The 18468-nt window shown below is 49.1% G+C and overlaps 1 protein-coding gene across 1 annotated transcript; it reads left to right on the top strand.

Annotated features, from left to right (window-relative positions):
- Positions 1-9159: 9159 nt before the first annotated feature.
- On the top strand, positions 9160-10095 carry B3GALT5 (beta-1,3-galactosyltransferase 5; the record flags this gene model as incomplete). The annotated part of the gene is made up of 1 exon (XM_080825218.1): positions 9160-10095. One exon carries the CDS (start codon positions 9160-9162, stop codon positions 10093-10095), a length of 936 nt encoding a protein of 311 aa, XP_080681344.1.
- Positions 10096-18468: the final 8373 nt, after the last annotated feature.

Genomic DNA, 18468 nt, shown 5'->3' with positions numbered 1-18468 from the left:
AAATGAGGTCATGAGTGTGGGGGATTCGTGTGTTTGTGAAGAAGAGACCCAAGAACGCCGGAGAGCTCTTGTGCGCTTCTCTCCCGTTTCCTCCCTCCCTCTCATTCTCTCCCTTCCTCTGTCATGGGGACGCAGGGAGAAATCAGCTTTTGCGAGCTAAGAGGGGGCTCTCACCAGAAGCCAGCCCGGCTGGCAGCCTGATCTCCAACCTCCGCCTCCAGAGCTGTGAGCAAGAAATGTCTGTTGTTCAAGCCACCCAGCTGTGGTATTTTGTTGCCTAAAATGTCAATCCTGAAAATGCCTTCCTCGAGCTCTAAATTCATCGACTCTGAGACCAGTGATCATTGGTGAGAACCCTGTGCTCTGTCTCCTCAGATTGGAGCGGCCATATTCAAAGTTAGTGGGAGGCTTGTCTATTGTATTATGAGTAGGAGAGAGAAGCCCCATCAGACAGCAGACGCGTCAGTGTGTAAAGCCTAGGGAAGGACTGTGGACACCCTAGTGTCCTCAGAAAAGGCCAGACCCAGAGCCCGTCCTCTGTACACCGCCCTGTTTCTGGAACCCACCAGGCATTTTGGATCCCCTGCCTCTGCCCATCAGCCTCCCCCAGAGCATCCCCCCTGCAGACCTCTGTCCTCTCATCTGCCCTGTCAGAGAAAAACCAGAGCAGGACAGCAGATAAGGAGCAAACCAGAGTGGATTCTGGAACTACTGTAGTGGGGGAGAGACCCCAGGATAGAGCTGGGTTCAATTCTGGACAGAGCAAGACGAGCAGGATGGATGGTCAAGGGCCAGGGTGGTGGCGGGGTGGGGGCAGCTGATGGGCGATTCCTAGGAGGAGACATCAGGGGTCGGGGTGCGGGCCCAATCAGCCTCGCAGGATTCTAGCTAAAATTGGGCAGAATTCTGAAGGTCAAGGCCTTTTTGGGAAAGGAATTGGAGCCCGATGGGACCCTGGGCCGGAGGGCTGGGCTCACACTCCACCTTGCTGCACTGAGCAGCAGATCTGGCTCTGCTGGTGCTGTGGGCTGTGAGCCTCTGGCCCTGGGACCCTGCTTGCCACGCGGGAGCCGCTTAGGACTGGTTTTCTGAGGCACAGGCGGGCCTGGGGTGAACACACAGTGCTGGCTGCATCATGATGGCCACTGGCTACACGGGGAGCGTTTCCAGCAGGATGTGTTCCTGTCTTCATCGGTCAGCCTAGAAGGACCGGCACAGGACGCCCCCGAGGCCATGCCGACCCACAGCCGCTGCCCCACGAGAGGTGGACGGTGAATGGGTTTTTGTTCTCAGCCCCTGGTGGGGCTCATGAGATGATGTGAAAGGCAGAATGACACTATTCCTCACTGGGTGGGACACTTGAAGGTGCTTCTCACCAAAGAGGAGCCCCATCCAGGGGCCTGCGTGTGCAGGGCTGGGCTGCTGGCTCCGACGTGCCCACGGTGGTCGGTGGTCGGTGGTTGGTGGTCGGTGGTTGGGCTGCTGGCAGGAAAACCTGCAGCCTCCACCGCCCCCTGTTGGGCCTCCAGGGAGCCACTGTAGGAGACAGGGAGGTGGTAAACCGGTTCGTAAATGCGAGAGGGGTTGAAATAGACTTATGGTTTATTTTATTAAATAGGAAAAAATTGTCACCAGTTAGAAAATACAATTAAAAAGTATGTTTTATCCAAAAAAGTTGTTGAAGTCTGCAGCTCACAGACGTCCCCACGCTGCTCGACCCCAGCACGACTGCCAGGCCCTAGCTCAACTGTGGCCCAGCCAGCCGGCGAGACCGCAGAGAAACAACAGTGGGCACAAAAAGCCTTCTGGGAGTGACCGGCAATGTGGGGGCCACCTGGCTCCCCCAGCGCCTCCCATTTCCATGGTATCGGCTTCCCCTCCAGGCACCCCACTGCTAGTTCTGAGTGTGACCATCCACAGCTCAGGTGTGTGACCTTGTCCAGCACGGGCTGTGTGGTACTCTGAGTACCAGAGCCGAACTAATTACCTGGGGTCCAACACCTACGATGGGAAAAAGCCCTACTACATTCTTATTTTCACGAACTTCCAACTGAAATTTAGTACTTTCTTCCATTATGAATGTGGGCACCATATTGGTTTCCTGGAGCTGCTGTAGCAATGTTACCCCAGGTCGGTGGCTTAAAACAATGGCAGTGAATTGTCTCACGTTTCTGGAGGCCGGAAGTCTGGGATTAACCAAGCAGTGTTGGTTCCTTCTGAGCTGTGAGGGAGAATCTGCTCCAGGCCCCTCTCCTGGCTTCTGGTGTTTCCCAGCCTTCTCGGCTTTCTTTGGCTTGTAGAAGCATCACCCCACCTCTGCCTACATCTTCACAGAACATGCTCCGTGTGTGTTTCTGTGTCCAAATATCCCCTTTTCAATTTTTTATTTTTTAAAAGATTTTATTCATTTATTTGACAGAGAGAGATCACAAGTAGGCAGAGAGGCAGGCAGAGAGAGAGGGGGAAGCAGGCTCCCCGCTGAGCAGAGAGCCCAATGCGGGACTCGATCCCAGGACCCTGGGATCATGACCTGAGCCGAAGACAGAGGCTTAACCCAGTGAGCCCCCAAATAAGGACACTAATCCTAACTGGATTAGGGCATGCTCTACTGACCTTACTGTAATTTGGTAAAGACCCTGTCTGTGAATGAGATCATATTCTGAGACACTGGGGGCTAGGACTCCAGCATGCCAATTTGAGGGGGACACGAATCAGCTGATAACAGACACTGACCCACACAGTAGAGCCGATAGAAATCACCGATATTTTCACATCACGTGGTTTTAGTTTTAGACATTTCCAAAGATGGGCAAAGCTCCTGCCGCCTTCAAAACAAAGGTTGTCATCATACCTGGAGCCGGACATTGTTAGATGCGGTAATACAGATGTGCATAGGACTCTGGCACACCTTAAACTGATTTTGATACATTTGTTTCAACATCATTGATTTCCTTTGTAATCCTATATGTTTGGGAGTGGATAGCCAGGAGGGAGGCTCTCTGAGCTCCTTCCAGACCACTCTGCCTGCTCTCCTTTGGTTTTGGGTCACCCACTAGACAGCACACCCCGGCCTGTCTAGGACCCAGAGCGGGCTGATTCACTAGGGAGGTGGAGCTTGAGGAGAAGTTGGATAATGAATTGATACTACCAGAGGGCATGCTTGGCTTAGAACCAGGACAGAAACAATTACTGCCACGTGTAGAGCCCTTTCTAGCCACCCTGTAAGGCACAGAGTATGATCTCGATGGGAGACAGACACAGGTCTGCAGCGTAAGTGCCCTTGTGCCAAATTATGCCACTCTGTTCACAGAGCCATATGTGAAGAAGATCTTCTGTTTCCATCCCTGCCGGCTGCCTGAAGTTAATAACAAGGGACTTTTATTTTTTATTTTTTTTCTATTTTATTATCTTATTTTATTTTAAATTTTGTTTTATTTCTGTTAGCCACGGTACAGTACATCATTGGTTTTTGATGTAATGTTCAATGATTCATTAGTTTTAAAATCTGCTCCATAACACCTTAAGCTGACTTACAATGGCAAGTGGAGTAGGTACTGATTTGACAATGAATGCAATATTGCAGAATTGTCTTAGGAACCTCACACTTTGGTCAAGGGGCTGCTTTCCTTACCTGGCCAACCGATCATGTTAAAGCAGATGTCAGCACTTCGGAGTTTTCAGAAAAAGCAAGTCCCAGACTTTATTTCCCTGGGTCGTATAAATCCTGTTTTTTATTTTCTACTTATTATGTTTTGGCATCTTATTTCTGGCTGGGGAGGAACTGCCCCTCCCAGGGGGAGCCCTTTCTTAGAGATAAGGAAGCATCCAGCCTGGACCAGGTATTTAATATGCAAATGAACTCACCCAGGGCCACACTGTCTCTGTCTGGTCTTTATGACTCAGGAGACCCAGGGCCAGGTAGTAGCTAGGGGCCACCCTATAGCCAGCTGCCACAATTACTCCAACTAGCCAGTCCCAATCTGTTCACCTTGCCATGTGTCTCCTTTTCTACAAAATTACTCAATAAAGGCCATGACCCGGACCTGTCTGTTGCACCTGTGAGCCTCCCGTGACCCACCTTGGCCAGCCATGTCTCTCGTTTCCAAGAGAGCTAAAGTAATGTTAATGTTTTCTTTCAGTGACATTCACTTGTCTGGGTTGTCATTCAGTCATCATTATAAATTAAGACCCGGACACAAAATGAGTTTGTTCTGTGAGGCACTGTGCCCCTTGAAATGCACTGTGTAAAAAATCAGAATAGGGGTCAAATAAATTCAGGCTATTTTATAGAAGGTATCACCATTCAGAGATTTATTTTTATTCAAAATTACTCAAAAAATATTAATGTGGAATAACTTACATACAGCAAAGTACACAGATCTTGGTTGGATGATTCAATGAATTTTTATCTATGTAACCACCTCCCAGACCAAAAATAAAATATATCCAGCTCTCCAGAAGGACTCTTAAGCCCGTTCCTGGTTAATAATCCCTCCACAAGAAGTAATTACCACTCTGACTTCTATTACTATTGATACATTTTGCCACGTTTTGAACTTTTTATCAATGGAATCATTCAGAACATATCTTCCAAGCCTGGCTCCTTTCTTTCAACATAATATCTATCAGATTAGCACATAGTGCATTTATCAAAACTTTGTATTTTTTAATGGCTATGTAACATTTTATTGACCCGTTCACTACTTATGGATATTTCTTGCTCACATTTGTGCCATTTATCGATGTATTGCCTCTCGGCTCCAAATATATGTTTTTTTGACTACTCTGTGAAAATGGCTCTGGGCCCTCAGTGACTTCTCTGCTGTCAGTGGGCCAGGCTGTGCCCTTGTCATGGAGGTCTGCGTCTCAGGCTGGGGTTGGCGGGCTTTCCTGGAGCTTTCATAAGCTAGAGGCAGTGCTGCTCCTTATTCCTGCTTTTCCTGTGTTCTTAGAGACTTCTTTACTTCCTGCTAATCACTCATCACTTAGATCCCATGGTAGAGGAACAATCCTTTATGTTAAATTTTCCCTTTGAATTATCGTGTGGCTTCTTTCTCCTGATCGGACCCATACGGAGGGCAGTTTTTGGTTACTGTGTGCAGCAGTGTGCTCTGCACATTCTTGGCCACGTCTCATTTCTGTTGGGTACGAGCTAAGGTGTGGTTGGCGGGGTCAGAGTGTATTGCGTTCCCTGCAGTAGATGCTGCCAAATAAATACGGCTTTCCAACATCCCACTTCCTTTTAGTCATCTCATGGGTGGCACTGGTCCTTCGTTGCAGTTTTATTTGCATTTCCCTGATGACTAATGATTCCTACCCTGGGTTTTGGCCTTTTGGATATCTTCTTCTGTGAAATATCTGTTCACAATTCATCTTTTAAGGTTGTGGGGCTTTTTTGATTTTGTTTTGTTTTTATGCTTTCTTTGTTGATACATAGAAGTTCTTGATATATTCTTGATATACTAGTCCTTTGTGAGATATATGTATGACACATGTTCTCCCTTTCTGTGGCTTGCTTCTGAAGTCTTTTGACAGTATTTTTTGAAGTTCCATTCATCATCCTTTTTTTCAGATCCAGGAGGCCCTCCCCTGTCTCCGCACCCCCAGTCTGCATTTGCAGACTGACTCTTTGGCTTTCTAGCTCTTGGGGATATGGACTTTCAATCCCTTTGTCATCAGGCCCTGTAGCCCTAGGTCAGGAGTCCTACCCACCTGGTCTGGGCAGGGAGGGACCCTCTGTTTGATGGAGTAAAGACAATGACTTCTGGACTCCCGAAAGATAGCCTTTCCCTGCCCTAAAGAGCTAGCTTTTAGGGCTAGCTTTGTGCTGTTACTTACTTGTTCCTCTGTAATTTAAATGTGCCTAGTCTAACCTACACACAGCCCTCTGGGGTGTTAGGTGGACATGCCCCTGGCCCTCTGGGTCCTCTGACCCAGAAGGGGCACAGTGAGCCCGGCCTGGAGCTGATGTGACACCTGCAGAGGCGGGAAGCAGAGGAGAAGGGAGGGAGGGACCTGCCACCTTCTGGCTTGCCTTGATCTATAATTCATGCACGCTGCTTATCTACTCCAGTTCCGAGGCTCTGTGTCTCTGTCTGTATTGCTCCTAGATTGAAAGAGCAAAGCCTGGTATCCAGAATCTGCTAAATAAGCTGTTGCTCCATGACTGACTGGAAGGCCAGGTGACACGGGCTGGCCCAGGTGTGTTTTGAAGGTGGGGTTTCCATAGCAGAGATAGTTGCCTGTTCATGACTCTGTCCACGGAGCTGCTTTATGCTAAGGGCTCCTGTCTTTTAGCCAAACTGTAAGGGACAGAACCTGGGGGATACATGTTTCCTTTTCTAGAAACATGCTCTTCCAGGATCTGTTCCTTATTGGTGCTAGGTGCCCTCCTCAGATCCCCTTCAGTAGGTCCTTGTAGCACAACGTACAGACTCAGTCGAAGGTGTAAATGGGGTTATGAGGTGTAACTTCCTGGTCACACACTGGAGGTAGGAAGTGTGTTCCGACTGCACATGGAAATAAATGACCTCAGGAAGCATTGGCCAGTCAGACCTCATGGGTGCCGTTTGGTGTCTAGTGAGAGACCAATGAAGTGAGTGAGCTGAGTGTCCATCCCTGAGGATTGAGGTCCATGCGGATGACCCTGAGAAAAGGTGCACTAGGGGAAAGAGGTTTTAAGGTTTACCAGTGAGGCAACCCACCGAAGAAGAGCAGACTTACCCGAGAAAGGAAGCAAAACAGAGAAATAGCATCTGTCTCTTGATTTGGTTTGTGCATTTCTTTTTAAACTGTGTTGTGGGGGAAAATGTAATTTGGTTCTCCTTACCCCTTCTTCAGCCAGAGTAAACTACACATCCTACCCCTGCCAATAACTATTCTCAGAAAGATGACGGATGCCTGGGTGGCTCCACCAGCGGAGCGTCTGCCTTCGCCCAGGTCATGGTCTTGGGGTCCTGGGATTGAGTCCTGCATCGGGCTCCTTGTTCTTCAAGGAGCCTGCTTCTCCCTCTCCCTCTACTACTCCCCCTGCTTGTGCTCTCTCACTCTCTCTGTCAAATAAATAAATAAATAAATAAATAAATAAAATAAAATAAAAAGGAAATAGAATTCTCAGCATCCTGCCAGCCACAGCTCAGAAACGTTCTTGCCATCCATTTGCCTCCCACAGTGATTTCTCTGAACTGCCTGGGGCCTCCAGCTGAACAAAACCTCCTTGGGGCCATGAAGGACAGGAGCCAGACTAAGTTGGCCTCCAGAGAGTTAGCTGGTTCTGGAAGTTTCCATCATTATTCCATATCTTTTATGGAGAAGGTATTTGGAACAGAATTTTAACTGAATGAAATTTCAAGGTCCTGTTTTGCCATCAAAATAAGTGACCCTTTCTTCCTTCCACTTGGGTTTTTTTGCTTGTTTTTTTTTTTGTTTTGTTTTGTTTTTTGTTTTTTGTTTTTTTGTTTTTTGTTTTTGTCTTGCTGGTCCCTCTGAGCTCACCCAGGATGACATTTTGAAGACAGGGACACTGAGTTGAGAACTGACGGATCTCTTACCTGTGTCAAATTCTGTAAACATTAGCCACGGGCTGTTAGGTAGGAAAGTCACTTGTTAGCATGAAACATTGGACTGCAGCTGACTTATGGGTCCCCTGGGTCCCCTTCCAGAGCTCTGGGCACTATCTTAGTGCATCAGGCTCAACAGGCTTCTTGGAAACTTGCATGCTGTTGTTGTTGTCGATAGGTGCACCGCGTGTGAAATCTGTCTCGATCTCCTTCACCTAGCAGAAGAGAAGAGTGGGGCTGGAGTCGGGCCCAGATGATCCTCAAGGTCACCTGGGTAGGTGGTGAGGCAGGTATGCAACATGCTGGCATGGCCTATGGGGAGGAGCTCTGATAAGCCGTGGATGATTTGAATGGCGCTATTCTTTTTGTTTTTTCCTTACAGTGACTCTAGAGGAAGGAAATCATTGTTTTGGGTAAACGAAGTGAGTCCAGAACTGGACAGGGCCCAACGGCATTCGCTCGCAGCTCTTTGACAACTTTCCTCTCGGAATCTACCCTGTGGTTTACCTTTCCAACCCGAGGGTCATCAGAGCCAGAAGAAAGTGAGTTATTTGTTTTCTTAATGTTGTAGCATTGACATGGGTGCTCCTGGATTTGGTGAGAATTTGCGGAGAATAACAGAGGTGTGTGGGCACAAGAAGAAAGAATCAGGACATTTAAAGAAGTAACCCCTAAAATAGAATAAGTACCTCTAGTAGGGTCGGATTCCAAGGTATGGTGTTCCCGCCTTATCCGAGCTTCTGTGTTCTGAGGTTTCAGTCACCCGTGGTCCACTGCGGTCCAGAAGCAGATGGTCCCCATTTGGACCTATTGTCAGAAGGTTGGTGGTAGCCCAGCGCGACATCACACACCTGCGTCACCCACCTCATCTCATCTCATCACGTGGGCGTTTCATCATCTCACGTCATCACAAGAAGGGTGAGTACAGCGCGGTAAGGTATTTTGAGAGAGAGACCACATTCACATAACTCTCATTATAGTTTGTTGTCCTATTTTATTATTAATTATTGTTGTGAATTTCTTACTGTGACTGATTTAAAAACTAGAGGTTACAAGCATGTACGTAGGGTTCAGTACTGTGGTTGGCTTCCGGCATCTGCTGGGGATCTTGGAAGTTATTCCCACAAATAAGGGGGATGAGTATAGTTGTGTAGATCAGAACACTGGTCTTCCTTCTTTCTGGATGCGATAAAATGGTTCTTGATTCGATCAGAGAAGAACGCAAACAGTTCATGCCTTTACATCTAGAACGTGCGGTTTTCCGTCTTGCAGGTTCTAGCTGGACTTCTTTATGAAGTCAGGGATGGACAGAGCTGGAAGGACCTAAGGGGATATCTGGTCCCATATTTTAGAGGGGAATCTGAGAATCCCACGGGTGAACGGTGGGCTGGCCTGGAGCCCCATGCTCTGATCACACACTGTTGGGAGTCCATGCTCACTGTCGGACCCCAGCTCTCAGCTCTGTGTGCTGTGAGACCCCAGAGTCTCTGGCACATGAGCTGTGAGACATGAGTGTCTTCCCCCCATAAGCCTCCCTGGGGCAAAGCTAGACATGCTCCCCTTCTTCTGAGGTCTCACCGTTCCACCTTGTTCCTTTCAGATGGCTTACATGAAGATGCGCCTGCTGTACATTTCCCTGGTGGTCCTGGGCGCCCTCTGTTTGTATTTTAGCATGTACAGTCTGACTCCTTTTAAAGATGAGCCGTTTGTTTTCAAGAAAGAAAGGGGGAACTTCCTCCAGCTTCCAGATATCAACTGCAAGCAGGATCCCCCTTTCCTTGTCCTGCTGGTGACCTCCTCCCATGAACAGATGTTTGCTCGCACGGTCATCCGGAACACGTGGGGGAAAGAAAAGAATGTGAATGGAAAACGCATAAAAACCTTCTTCCTTCTGGGAGCCACAGCCAGTAAGGACCTGTCAAAAGTGGTGGCGCAGGAAAGCCAGCGGCATCGCGACATTATCCAGAAGGACTTCATGGACGCCTACTTCAACTTGACCCTGAAGACCATGATGGGTATCGAGTGGATCCACCGCTTCTGTCCTCAGGCGGCTTTCGTGATGAAAACGGACTCGGACATGTTTGTCAACATCTACTACCTGACCGAGCTGCTCCTCAGGAAAAACAGAACCACTCGCTTCTTCACCGGCTTCTTGAAACTGAACGAGTTTCCGATTAGGGACAAGCACAACAAGTGGTTTGTCAGTAAATACGAGTATCCGTGGGAGAAGTACCCGCCCTTTTGCTCGGGCACTGGCTACGTGTTTTCCAGCGATGTGGCGAGTCAGGTGTACGAAGTGTCCGACAGTGTCCCTTTCATTAAGCTCGAAGACGTCTTCGTGGGGCTCTGCCTGGCGAAACTGAAAATCAGGCTGGAGGAACTCCACTCGGAGCAGACCTTTTTCCCAAATGGGTTGGCCTTTTCCACGTGTCGTTTTAAGAAGATTGTGGCCTGCCATTTCGTCAAGCCTCGCAACATGCTCAGCTACTGGCAGGCTCTGGAAAATTCCCTGGAAGACGAGTGTCCAGCTGTCTGAGGGGAGCCCAGGGGCCCACGTGGACACACTTGAGGCAGCCCGCACTGAGAGTGTTGGAAGATCTTCAGGTGGCATCACTGAGGATCATTGTGTGGGCAGGGAGGGAGTGAGGAGGGAGGAAGGAGAGTCAGGTGAGGGTGGTGCCCTGTAGGGCTGCCCGTCTAGTGGAGTCTGTAAGCCTGAGTGAAACCACTTGGTGCCCAAGCAATAACAGATGCCATCTCTTGAGTCCCTACACCTCTGCGCTGAGTGTCTGACGCACGCCTCCATTTTCCCATTTCCAGGATCAGTGTCTCCGTGCCACGGTGGGTGGTAGCATCCCCCTCTCACACACCAGGCAACAGCAGCTTACAGAAACACAGGGCCTTAAGGGTCCCACGTCTCCCAGCCAACAAACCCCGGGGCAGGGATGGAAATCCAGTGCTGTAAGAACCCAGGCACAGCCCCTGGCTCGAGCCCACCCTTCGGTCCTGCCTCCCTGGGCAGGGAGTGGAGACCAGAAGGGCTCAGAAGCAGGCCTGATGGTGGCCCCTTCGGTCCCTTTCAAGAGTCCTGTCCGCTTCAGCTCCCAGGACTCGAGCTTTCAGGGCCGTCCCTGGGGAGAAGCTGCACGGCTTCACTCACTGCATTGGACCCAGTGGGGACGCCGAGTCCCTGCGAGCACTTAACTCGGCATTCAACTCATGGTTGATCCCCGGCCATCGCCCCTAAGAAACGGCCACCTGGAGGCAGGAACCGTGGTTATGGCTTCGGTTTCGAAACAACTGCAAAGCCTGGCCTGTTGAGCAGACTCCTTGGCCAGTGTCCCCATGGGCACTGCGTGAGTTCACTGAGAGGAACTCTGGTCAAGGGGGGCTGTCCTCCTGTGCCTGCTTCCCACACCTGGCCCAAGCTCATCTTTTTGGAGTTCCTCAGACGGCCAGGGAAGAACTGAGTTTGTGGAGTGGAGGTTGACCTTCTATTTCCTTCTGCCCGGAGGTTTGTAGGAGCCTGTTCTGCATTTAGGCTGTGGGGGCGAGACCCTGCTTGACAGGGGTCTTCACCCATCCAGCTGCTGTGGGATTAGATGCAAAGTCGGCTTGCTCCTGGTCCTAGGAATGATTCGAACTTATTTTTTACTTTACCTGACTTGACTTTACCAGCACACACAGTGAAAGCCTCACATGCCTGGGTAACCCACAGATGCTGGACCAGGCTCCTACCTGAGCCCAGGAGGAGGTATTTGCTGCAAAATGCCTGTGGCCACATTAACTTCAACAGCATTTCTCGTAACGGCTGCTTCTCTGCCGATGTTTTTCCTTATCCTGGCTGCTCGCACCTGCTGGGCCATGTTCAGAAAGCCTTCCTTCCCAGCTGGGACAGTCAGGGACTGAGCTTACTGTTGGAAGCCCAGGTTTGCTGGAGCCTGGTCCTGCAGGAGGGCTGTCCCCTGATTCGGTAGATAATGGTGGTAGGGGGTGTTGAGGGTGAAGGAACTCGTCCGGGAGCAGGGCTGGGTCTATGCCTAGATGTCCACACCTTGTGGGTGGGTGTCCATGTGGCCACTGGGCTCTGTGGGTGAGGTGTGGGGGACTCAGGATCGGGCCTTCTCATCAGCCTGTAGCTCAGTCACAGGGACCATGCGCACAGGTGTGGGTCTGCCACCCGCGTCGGGTTCTTGGGTCCAACAACTGTAGAAGTGAGGCAGGACCCAAAAGTCTAAGGCACAGGTGGCGTTCTAGTGGACAAAGGTCCCACCAGTGTTCCCACTCCTGTCTCCTATGCTAAGGGACGGAAAAGTGCCTTGTCCCAGTTGGTGGATGTGAGCAGGCAACCCAGCAGCTCACGGTGTTTTTGGAGCTGTGGTCTTTCAGGTTGATGGTGCCTCCATTTGTTCCTGCCTCAACAGGATATGGCCCTGGGTGTTGTTTGAAGTCTGGCTGGTGTGGGGTTGGACCCTGGTTCTGCTCTGTGAGAAAATCAGTTCGGGAAGAACAGCCGTCTGGAAGTGCCCCAGGTGCACAATGTTTTTCATTAGAGCCTTGTTCCTACGGTCCCTGACTGCCTTATGTCCCCCCAGAGAGGTTTCATCCACCTGATGCTTACGGGGAATGTGGTTGGAGGTCTCATCTCCTGTGTCTACATCCTGCCGATCAAGGATGTAGATGCTGCGTCTCATTGGAGGTCATGGCAATGTCTCACCCTGTGATCTAACTCTGCTGTGGGAACGTGGTCCCCAGCGGATATGGGCTGAATCCCTGTGTGAGTGTCAGCTGGATCTGGGGCTGTTGTCATCTCGAGGACACGAATTTGACAAGTAAATTAAAGAAACACGGTGCAAATAGAAACAGCAGTGAAATGGCTACTAAGGTCATGAGGAAAGGCAAGAACCAGGTAACACTTGGCAGGTACCATCTGGAGTCCCAGATGGTTTGAATGTGGGGGTCTTAAAATGATGGAGCCAGGAGGCCTATTGGAGGATGATGTCAGCCCTTTGTTCTCTTCTCCAGAAACATGAATGTAGAAACAACAAGATGGGTTTGCAGTAGTACATACTCGCCCTGGTCCAGCCAGTAAGAGTCTAAGGCTAACTGGTGATCTAAAACCATAGAAGCCAGAGTCTCATGATCTTAGATAAGCTCAAACTCCTGTCCAGTTTCAGCCCCAACCATGGACACAGGGGCTGTGACATTTTGTGTGGCAGTATCATTGTACATTACTCTCCTGCCTGGTCCTATCACAGATCCAAACCAGGGGACTTCTCTGGCGATCAGCAGTCCTACGACTCCCCTTGACCTTTGTGTTGATAGCTGAGTGTTAGAAGGGTTATTGGCAGGGAAAGGTGCTGCATGTCTCACAGCCTAGTCGCCACTAGTATTACTGGTATCAAGACATTGAACTGGTGTCCCCTTCCCATCTACCATTCCTAGGAAGACCGTTCTTTTAGCTAGACCAAGAAGCCCTGGGGAGGGAGAGGTGGGCACTGAGGGGGCGAGTGGTGGTGAGCTGTCCACAGGGAGCACTTGTCATTATCCAGGTCTCCTTCATCAGCAGTGCCATACACCTGTGGCCCTGTGTGACAGTCTGGGTAACCGAGACACCAAGGCCGTATGTTCTAGATCATATGCCATGTTTGAGCTGTGGAGGGATTGCTGCATATAAAGGGGGGCAGGACTGGAGGTGGGGCTAACCACACTTTTTGGGGGGCAGCTGCATGAAATGGTACTAAGTATGTGGGCTCCTTTGGCAGTCAGATTATTGGTGGAGGGCCCAAAAAGATCACAAGAAGGGTCATGTGGGGGCGGCCTGGGATCTACCTTGGTATACCAGTGATGGCTGATCGATGGAAACATGTTGTTGTAATCAGGTCAGTGGGCGTTGGGTGGATGCAGAGGACAGGGTTTATGTGAGGTTTGGCTCTGTAAATGGGGTGGGCTTGGACCCGGGACCACTCTGCAGGCTTGCCCCACCAAACATCTTTATGTGCCTCTCCATGGACTTGTTCATGACATACCCAGTGGTCTGATAAGTTTCTAGTGTGGTCTGAGACAGTGTTTTTACAGTGTTTTAGTAATTTGGAGCAAAGAACTTTCTTCTCCTTTCCCCACGTTTTACTTACACCCTATTATGATCAGGGAAGACATAAGCACCAGGACAAGAAGGGATATGGTTAGTTTTATTTTTTCTCCACCTAGCAGGGACAAAAGAGGATGAAAGGACAAGAGAACAGACCCAGAGCCATCCCAGGAAATGTTAGACTGAACTGGACCCCTTACCCAGCAGGGGCAACCCAGGTGCTTTATAGGGAGTGGGGCTGCTCCAAGCAGCAAGATTATGGGAGACACAGATGTAAGACAAGAAGGTGTGGGGGCAGTGGTCCACCATGTTCCTTACCTGTTTGCAGTGATGACTGTCTTTTTTTTTTTTCTTTTTAAAGATTTATTTATCTATATGAGAGAAAGAGAGAGAAAGAGAGAATGAGCACGAGGGGCAGAGGGAGAGGGAGAGGGAATCCCAAGCAGACTTCACACAGAACGTAGAGCCCTGTGCAAGGCTTGATCTCACAACCCTGAGATCATGACCTGAGCCGAAACCAAGAGTCGGATACTCAACGGACTGAGTCCCTCCCCACCAAGGCGCCCAATGTCTGTCTTTTGAACAGGTATGTCCAAGCTTTCATTGGTTCCCAGGTGTAGGTGTAGTTGACCGGTGGGTCCTGTAGAAGTTTTGTGGGGGGAGTGGACAAGTTTAATCCTGATGAGGTGGACCCGGCAAGGTACTCCTTCCGGCTCTGTGATGGTGGGAGTCGCCAGAATTCCCTGGTTGGGTCCTTTCCATTTGGGTTGGAGTCGGTCCTTTGTGATCCCTCTTTCCATGTCCTAAGCCCTGCTTGTCCCCAGGGCCCAGCCTTTGGTTTGAGAGGACAGAGGGATCTGCATGGGATCTGGCAGGATTTTATTGCCACATTGTTGTAGGGCCTGTTGAGTTTTGCTTCAGTTACCCTGGTAGGGAAGAGACCCTGCCGTCGCTCTGAAGGGACTTGGGCAGCCCCAGATCTTGGAATGATATCTTTTAGAAGACATTTGCACACCTGAGTAGCCTTCTCTGTCCTTGAACAGAAAGCCTCTACCCAACCGGTAAAAATGTCTCCAGACACAGGAAGATGTTTACAACCAGCCTTGGGAGGCATCTGAGTAAAATCAGTGCCCGCGCCCTCAGAGCTTGTCTGTTGGGGACCCAGGTTCCAGCTCCAGCTGTGTTCCTGATGCCACCTTGCTTGACCACAAGGCATGCTTCACCCACCACAGGGCCTTTGCACTGGCTATTCCCTTTGCCAGGATTACTCTTCCCTCAGAGTGTCTCGTGGCTTATTCCTTTGCCTCCTTCAAGCCTTTGGTCAGATATCACCTTCTTGGTGAGGTTTACCTTACCCCATCCCATGGCCCCTTACCTTGTGCTATTATAATATCTTCCATTTATTGTTTTATTTCAACCCACTTTAATGAGAACTCTGTGCAGGCATGGATCTTTGTTTCCTTCATTGATGCACCTTAAATCTTTTTTTAAAAATTAATTTAATCTTACTTTTTCAGTGTTCCAAGATTCATTGTTTATGCACTACACCCAGTGCTCCATGCAATACATGCCCTCCTTAATACCCACCATCAGGCTCACCCAAACACCCACCCCTCCCCTCCAAACCCTCAGTTTGTTTCTCAGAGTCCACAGTCTCTTATGCTTCGTCTCCCCCTCCGATTTATCCCAATTCACTTTTCCTTTCCATCTCCTAATGTCCTCCATGTTATTCCTTATGTTCCACAAGTAAGTGAAACCATAGGATAATTGACTCTTTCTGCTTGACTTATCTCACTCAGCATAATCTCTTCCAGTCCCATCCATCTTGATGCAAAAGTTGGGTATTCATCCTTTCTGATGGAGGCGTAATACTCCATTGTATATATGGACCACATCTTCTTTATCCATTCGTCCGTTCAAGGACATCTTGGCTCTTTTCCACAGTTTGGTGATTGTGGCCATTGCTGATATGCACATTGAGGTACATAGTCTCCATATTTAGTATGGAGCCCAACTCAGGGCTTGAACTCATGACCTTGAGATCAAGACCTGAGCTGAGATGAAGAATCAGACTCTTAACTAACTGAGCCACCCAGGTACTGCTCCCCACCCCACCCCACCCCCCGCCGATGCACCTTAAAGCTTTAACACAGCTCCTGGCATATAGTAGATGTTCAACAAATATTTGTTGAATGAAACTGAAATGGTCTTTATGGGAGATGGTTTTGGAGGAGAGTAGGAAAGCCTAGCCTGAAAGGGGGAGGATTCTAAAACACGTCCAACACTATTTCTCCCAGGGCATTATAAAATGAGGATTACACTTTTACTGGAAACCATGACCTGAAAACTTAGAAGGGCTTTACAGCAGTGTTTCTTGACCTCATGCCCCCCTCTCTTGGTAGTGGAAAGCCTCAGACACTGGGAAGCCAGTGGGACTCTATAATGCACTCTGTGTGCCTGCCCTTCAGCCTTCACACACCAACCTTTTCTCACCTGACACCCCCTTGACACCTCCCTTTCATTTCTTTTGGTGATTATATAAATCTTTTCCTCAACTGTATCCAACTTTTATTTATTTTAATTTGTAAAAAGATTTTACTTATTTATTTGAGGGAGAGAGAAAGAGTGTGTGAGAGAGGGGCAGAGGCAGAGGGAGAGAGAGAGAATCTCCAGCAGGCTCCCCTGGAATGTGGAGCCTGATGCAGGGCTCGACCTCATGACCCGGAGATCATGACATGAGCTGAAACCCAGAGTTGGACGCTTAACCAGCTGAGGTACCCAGGCACCTCAACTATGTCCAATTTTTAGTCCCAGAAGAATGAAAACAGTAAACCGAATTGTCAGGAAACTCACACAGGATCACTAATAGGACTTTTCAGTCCTACTGTTTTCTGTATGTGAATAACTACATACATAGCATCTTCGGGATGCTAAAAACTACACTCTGGATTTGAGGTCAATTTTCAAAAACCATGACTACAAAGCAATGTCCACTCTCTTGTGCTGTGTGGGTGCATTCAGGACATGGGGTTATTCCATGGTCAGCCCAGGTATAAGGAATGTGGATGGCCCACAGTTTACTCGGGAAGGGTGTCACTGGACTCCTGTACCTCATGGGGTTGCTTTGACCCCTTGAAAGGGATTTAGTTGCTGAAAGCCAGTCCTGGCTCAGGAGGCAGTTTTCCTGGTCAACAAACCTGTTGCACACATTTCAAGGACCATGTTTGATAGCAGAAAACTGGAATTTAATCACATACATGCTGATTGAATTGAGAAGCTACATAGATGTTGTGATGTCGAGTAAATCGTTCTCATATGACAGCAACAGAAATTGTAGGGCATCCTGACTTTACAAGCTGCGATACCTGCCATTTATTGAATTACTGATATTGTTCCCTTGATCTCCAGTCTCAGAGAATCTAGGATGAATCACATCAGTCATTTGGGTGGAAATCCTGATACTGCTTCTGCTTTGCGTGGATGGCACTTTTGTCCTCAGGTCTAACTGCATTATCCCGAACCTTCAGCTCCTCTTTCCTGCCGAGTATTGAACTCTTTGACACCTTTATCCGCCTTCAATGTTGTCCACATGTCCTGTCTCTCAAAAGCATGTCCTCGCACAGAACTCAGACTCGGAACGCTGCTCTCACTTGCTGGTACACTCTGGGGCGACCAACTTCTCAGACAAGATCACCTGTGCTGCAGCTCTCGTTCTGGAAGCCCTAAGATTCTCTGGCGTTTCTTTCCTGCTGTCAGGGCTTGCATGGCCTGCAGTGATGGTCCTTGTTCCTATGTTCCTTGTTCTCCAGGCGATGACACCTGGAATAAAAGATGTGAAAACAGTTTCCAATGCAAGTAGAATCTCTGGCTTCTAGACATAAAGAGAATTTGGAACTCAGTCCCATCCCTCAGTTTGTGTGTGAAAACCAAGATTTGCAGCTGGTGCTTCCGCTCCACACTCAGAGGGACCTCCTGACCCTCAGTCTGACACCATACCTACTGTGATATGTTGCTTTTTTATTTTTTTCATTCTAAAGGTACTTAATTCCTACTTGTCTTAAAACACACCATTGCAGCCCCATAGTGCTCTGTGTAAAAAGGAAAGAAAACTCCAATAGAACTTGTCAGGCCTCCTCTCCCTGAGTGCCATTCAGTAGTCTGATGAACATCTCCTGGGTACCCCCAAGATGCATGCAATGCAGCCTAGCCACAACCAGACTCCATGGCTCCCTCCCCTGCACCTGGTCTCCAAAGTCAGAACTTCCCGTTCTCAGGAGATGGGCCACTACCCATCTGTCCATTCAGTTCAGGTCAGGGCTCACCCTTGCGACTTTCCTCTCACTCATTTCACTTTGCATGTCTGGTGGTTGCTGCTCCCTGTGGATATGGCCTCTTTCCATGTCCACCATTGGAATCCCAGTCTGGGCCACCATCTTGGTTCTAATGAACTCATGTTGCATTCTCCTGGTTGGTCTCATGGATCCAGTCATGCCACCTGCCAACCCATCCTCCACTTTACATCTGGAGTAATTTCTTAAAAAGCAGATCAAACCAGGTGGTGGGTATTAGGGAGGGCACAGATTGCATGGAGCACTGGGTGTGGTGAAAAAACAATGAATACTGTTATGCTGAAAATAAATAAAAAAATTAAAAAAAAAAAAAGCAGATCTCATTGGGAAACTCAGAGACCCAGGGAAGCTGAGCGATTGTTGCTGGACACCTGCCTTCCTGTTGATGATCTGCAGGCCATTGCAGAGGCCAGAGCAGCGGCCCCCAGCCCCAGCTGGGCACCCCGGCACAGCTGCACTTATCCCTAAA

Source organism: Martes martes (genome assembly GCF_963455335.1).
Source record: "Martes martes genome assembly, chromosome: 1".
Lineage (NCBI taxonomy): Eukaryota > Metazoa > Chordata > Mammalia > Carnivora > Mustelidae > Martes > Martes martes.
The sequence above is the reverse complement of the archived record's forward strand: the minus strand, read 5'-3'. Positions and strand labels throughout refer to the sequence as shown.